This window comes from Raphanus sativus, unplaced genomic scaffold (assembly GCF_000801105.2).
Source record: "Raphanus sativus cultivar WK10039 unplaced genomic scaffold, ASM80110v3 Scaffold0918, whole genome shotgun sequence".
NCBI lineage: Eukaryota > Viridiplantae > Streptophyta > Magnoliopsida > Brassicales > Brassicaceae > Raphanus > Raphanus sativus.
In genome coordinates, this window is record NW_026616232.1 from 22088 (window position 1) to 28087 (window position 6000).

The 6000-nt window shown below is 43.4% G+C and overlaps 1 protein-coding gene and 1 pseudogene across 1 annotated transcript; both read left to right on the forward strand.

Moving 5' to 3' along the window:
* The first annotated feature begins 834 nt into the window (after nt 1–834).
* LOC130503311 (E3 ubiquitin-protein ligase RSL1-like) lies at nt 835–1878 on the forward strand. The gene is made up of 2 exons (XM_056997981.1): nt 835–1679; nt 1767–1878. The coding sequence occupies exons 1-2, from the start codon at nt 835–837 to the stop codon at nt 1876–1878; spliced, it is 957 nt and encodes a 318-aa protein (XP_056853961.1).
* A 1386-nt stretch (nt 1879–3264) lies between these two features.
* Nucleotides 3265–5978, forward strand: LOC130503309 (subtilisin-like protease SBT1.5; annotated as a pseudogene).
* Nucleotides 5979–6000: the final 22 nt, after the last annotated feature.

A 6000-nucleotide genomic window follows, 5' to 3' on the forward strand; every position in this document is an offset into this window, starting at 1 on the left:
TTCTTATAAGTTCCACGTGTTTTTAGTATCAATGATGCTAATGAAAGTACAACTGATTTATGTTACTTGTAAGATCAAAGGTTCGGTAAATTGAGTGTAAGCTCTCTTTTCTTCATTGACATGTTTAAGAGTTGAAAGTTGGAGGCAATTATAATATTTCGAGGCAATTAAAAAAAGAATTTGGGTAGTTATGGCAATATGCTAAAGACATCAAGGTGCCGACAAAATTTCCGTAAATTAGTATAAAGCGCATCGGAGTATGATTAGTCAGAGCATCCATAATTGAGGTTCTTAGAAAAATTATATATATATATATATATATACACACATTAACATTAGTATATAATTGTGAAATTTTAATTTTTTTAGAAACTCAATCCAAAATATCTAGTTTTAGTGAAGAAACAAGACACAGCTTGCGCTTTGATAGGGAACTCTGGCAATAGATGAAAGTGAACCATGCTTTTGCCTAAAATTACCTGCCAACACAATGAGCAAAGCCGTTTTGAAATGGCTAAAGATGTTCTCTGATTTATAATTTGTAGAATTAACATATACTGTATTCTCATCAACAAGAAAATGGTATATATGTATAAAAAAGTAATGTTGACATATATATGCAATAATGTCAATATATACTATTATTATCTATATATTTGTTCGTAAATAAGAAAGTCATTTTTAAGAAAGAGGAAAAGTTTCATTCAGCTAATTCAATGCAACAATCTATCTTCCAATATATGCCATAATTTAACATGAATGCACACCTAAATCAAACTCAACACAAAGCAAAAAAAAAAGAAAAAAAAAAAGAAAAAAACTGAAGAGTAAGATATGGGAACATGCTTCTCTTCGTCATCATCATCATCATCATCACGCACAAGGATGGAAGATTATCACTATAACCCTGCGTTGTACAATTACGTCGACGAAGTCTACCAACCCTATGCTTGGGATCTCCATCTCCAAGAAGCTCTGTCTTCTTCCTCGGTCTCATCAACCTCCGAGGCTAACCATTATCACCAACTCCATAGCCACATCGCCACTCGTATTAATCAAGAAGAACCGAAGATAAAACCCGATAACAAACCCGCCGAACCATCTAAAACGTTATGTATGATCTGCATGGATGAAAAGTCTCCCACCGACATCTTCCGAGGAACCACTGGTTGCACTCATCACTACTGCACCGAGTGCACCGCACGTTACGTGACGACCATGATAGAAGAGAACATAGCCATGATCAAGTGCCCTGACGTGGACTGCGCGAGACTTCTAGAGCCTTACACATGTCGAGATATAATCCCAGGGGACGTGTTCGAGCGCTGGGACAAATCCTTGTGCGAGTCGTTGATTCTGTCGTCGGAGAAAGTGTACTGTCCATTCGAAGACTGCTCGGCGATGATGGTGGTGGACGATGATGAACAAGGTGATGAAGTGAGGGAGACGGAGTGTCCGTCTTGTCACAGACTGTTCTGCGCTCAGTGTAAGGCTACGTGGCATGCAGGGATTTGGTGTGAGGAGTTTCAGAGAAGTGGGAACGCGAGGAAGAAGAAGAAGAATAGCGATGAAGAAGATGCTATGTTGATTCAGATGGCTAAAAATAAGCAGTGGAGGAGGTGTCCTAGTTGCAAATTCTACGTTGAGAAAATCGATGGTTGTATACATATGCGTTGCAGGTTAGTATTTTTATAATCATAGTATAAATCTATAGTTTGATTAAAAAGCTAATATTATCATGTTAATTGGTTATGGTTTCTAACCAGGTGTCGATTTCATTTTTGCTATCGTTGTGGAGCAGCTTGGAGTTTAACTCACGCATGCCATATTCGTAGTCGTCTTTTAAGTTACGGCTTACCTGGGTCTGCTTATTTCTGAGGGTGTACTACTTGCATGTTAATTTGTCTTTGAGCTTGGTTTTTATTTAGCATATGCAGTTTCTTGTTCTTGTTTTTTATGCATGTACTCTCTTTTCTCACTACTTGACTTTATGAGATGTTGAGCATTAATGAAATGACTAGGAGTTTGGGAGTCCATCCTAAGTCTTATGTTGCATGTTTAAGGCATGTGCAGCTACCAAGGTTTGCATAAACCGTATATTATCAGGCATGAGAAAGCGAAGCCCAAAGTTGACATTTTTGGATATAGGATTAAGCCCGTTCAGCCCATTACATGAATTTACAAATGTAAAACTTAATTGAATATTTTGCCATATATATGTGAAATAAAATAACAATAATAAAGATTTCATTCAGAAGGTTGAAGGTTTTCGACTTTTATTCAAAAAGTAAAAGCCAAAGTGTAAAAAGAAAGAGATCCAGTGTGACACGCTTTAGAGAGCTTTCACCCATTACTGGACTTCCACCATTGTCAATAATTGCATCTGACTTGAATCAAAGTAAAGTCTAATTTTCTTTTTACAAAGTCACTATTTGAAACGAATAATAATTTCGACGGAAACTTGGATATTCGCTTGAATAATTCCATAAAACAAATAATACACTGGACCTACTTTAAAGTCCGTATCACCCCACCAATACAGTTGAACGGGTACCTATATTCGTTTGCTTTATAGGCTCAAGTATTATTTTAGATGGTATCTTGAAGGTAAAAAGATAAGAGAAAATAGAAGAAACGAACAAAAACACGTGAACACACGACTTTTGGCTTCTGTGTGTTACTAAAATGCGTTAGAATATACTGTATACATTGAATTTTACAAAGGCTCTGTCCTTAATAATACAATAAAAGCATCAACCTACTCAGGTGAGTTTCTATGGAAACATCGCAACTCGTATTTGTCATGCTTCCAAGTTTCAAAATATGGTGTTGCAACTTGCAAACTATCTCCATCTGTTAAGTGTTGATAAAATATATATTTCCTTTTAAACCAAAGCAAGATTACTGTTTCGGTACATTTTACATCTATCAAATCCAATTTTCTCAGCCAAAGTTCAAAAAAAAAAATCCAATTTTCTAGTCAACATTTGACAAAAAAAAAATCACAATGCCTTATCCTTGTTTTGATTAGTTAAAGTTAAGCTGTCCTAAAGATTCTACACGAGCGATTTGAACACGTGTCGAACAAGATGGGACCCGCATGACATCTACCGGTTCAGATGACATGAACAATCCCTAGCTTTATAGGCATTGAAGTCCGTTGTTGGAATCATTTAAACTTTAGTTATGAAGATGAAATCAAAATATCATTGAACTCGAAGATAATAATAACAATCGACAGATATTACATTCAAAATCCCGTGAACGAAAACATACGAATCTGTCACCTGAAAACATAACTAGATTTTATGTTACATTCATTTATTTTTATTGGACGATAGCTATGCGAAATTCGATCTTTAATTCTTCAAAAGCATAGAGGTAATTGTCGTAATAAAGAAAGCAAAAAGACATTGCCTCCAGCTCACAGACACTAGCCAGTGTCGACACACACAACTTCTTCTGCTTTGCTCTGTACACACTCCACAAAAGTCTTCACCTCTCTTTCTCCGCTTCCTCCCAAACATCTAATAGCAATGTGGTACCCTCTTACCTTCTTCTTCTTCCTCCTCCTCCACTCACTAACCCATATCAACATTTAGAGAAAGAAAATTAATTTTCTCTGTCAATGGCTTTCTTCTTTTTCTTCTTCCTCTCCCTCTTGACTCTCTCTTCTTCTTCCTCTTCCTCTTCCAACGACATGAACTCTTTGACTTACATAGTCCACGTCGACCACGAAGCTAAACCCTCAATCTTCCCCACTCACCGACACTGGTACACCTCCTCACTCACTTCCACTCCTTCCTCCATCATCCACACATACGACACCGTTTTTCACGGCTTCTCCGCAAGACTCACATCTCAAGAAGCTGCTCAACTCTTAAACCATCCCCACGTCATCTCCGTTATCCCCGAGCAAGTCCGTCAACTGCACACCACTCGCTCCCCCGAGTTCCTCGGCCTCAGGTCCACCGACAAAGCGGGTCTACTCGAAGAGTCCGACTTCGGGTCGGATCTCGTCATCGGAGTTATCGACACCGGTATCTGGCCGGAGAGACCCAGCTTCGACGACCGCGGTCTCGGTCCCGTTCCCGCCAAATGGAAAGGCCAATGCGTACCCTCCCAAGACTTCCCGGCGACGGCGTGTAACCGCAAACTCGTCGGAGCGAGATTCTTCTCCGGCGGGTACGAAGCGACCAACGGAGAATGAACGAGACAACAGAGTCTCGCTCTCCCCGCGACTCGACGGCCACGGGACCCACACCGCCTCCATCTCCGCCGGCCGTTACGTTTTTCCGGCGTCAGTTCTCGGCTACGCTCGCGGCGTCGCCTCCGGGATGGCTCCGAAAGCCAGGCTCGCCGCCTACAAAGTCTGCTGGAGCTCCGGCTGCTACGACTCCGACATCTTGGCGGCGTTTCGACACGGCGGTCGCCGACGGTGTCGACGTCGTCTCTCTCTCCGTCGGAGGCGTCGTGGTTCCCTACCACCTCGACGCCATCGCCATCGGAGCCTTCGGAGCGATCGACAGAGGGATATTCGTCTCCGCCTCCGCCGGAAACGGCGGTCCCGGCGGTTTGACGGTGACGAACGTCGCGCCGTGGATGACGACGGTCGGCGCCGGAACCATCGACCGTGACTTCCCGGCGAACGTGAAGCTCGGTAACGGTAAAACGATTCCCGGCGTCAGCGTTTACGGTGGACCGGATCTTGATCCGGGTCGGATGTACCCGCTTGTGTACGGTGGTAGTTTACTCGGAGGTGACGGTTACTCTTCGTCTCTGTGTATAGAGGGATCGTTGGATCCGATTTGGTGAGAGGCAAGATCGTTCTCTGCGACAGAGGTATCAACTCTAGAGCAGCCAAAGGAGAGATCGTGAGGAAGAACGGTGGCTCGGGGATTGATTATAGCGACGGCGTCTTCGACGGAGAAGGTCTAGTAGCTGACTGCCACGTGTTACCTGCGACTTCGGTTGGTGCTTCTGGAGGCGATGAGATTAGGAGGTACATATCTGAGTCAACGCGTTCGTCGAAACAACCAACGGCTACGATTGTTTTCAAAGGGACCCGGCTTGGGATCCGACCCGCACCGGTAGTTGCGTCTTTCTCCGCTCGTGGGCCTAATCCGGAGTCGCCGGAGATTCTTAAACCGGATGTTATCGCACCCGGTTTTGAACATTTTGGCAGCTTGGCCTGACCGGATTGGTCCATCCGGTGTGCCTTCCGATAACCGGAGAACGGAGTTTAACATTTTATCAGGCACTTCGATGGCGTGCCCGCACGTGTCTGGTCTCGCAGCTTTGCTCAAGGCGGCTCATCCTGATTGGAGTCCGGCAGCGATAAGGTCAGCATTTGATGACTACGGCTTACACTGTAGATAACCGAGATGAGCCAATGCTGGATGAGTCAACCGGGAATACATCTTCGGTTATGGATTACGGGTCGGGTCATGTTCACCCGACCAAAGCTATGGATCCGGGACTAGTCTACGATATCACATCTTATGATTACATCAACTTCTTGTGTAACTCCAACTACACGGGATCCAATATTGTGACAATAACCCGACGGAAAGCTGACTGCGATGGGTGCTAGACGCGCGGGACATGTTGGGAATTTGAATTATCCGTCGTTTTCAGTTCGTGTTTCAGCAGTATGGTGAGAGTAAAATGTCGACACATTTCATCAGGACAGTTACTAATGTAGGTGATTCTGACTCGGTTTATGAGGTTAAGATTAGGCCACCGAGAGGGTCGAACGTGACGGTTGCGCCGGAGAAGCTATCGTTCAGACGTGTTGGTCAGAAACTGAGTTTTGTTGTTAGAGTTAAGACTGCGGAGGTGAAACTGTCACCAGGAGCTACAAATGTGAGACTGGTCATATAGTTTGGTCGGATGGGAAACGAAATGTTACAAGTCCTTTGGTGGTTACTCTTCAACAACCCTCTGTGAAGGGCTTTTTTTAGGATTTAGAGACCAGAAAATCGTGGCCTCGTTGTTTTT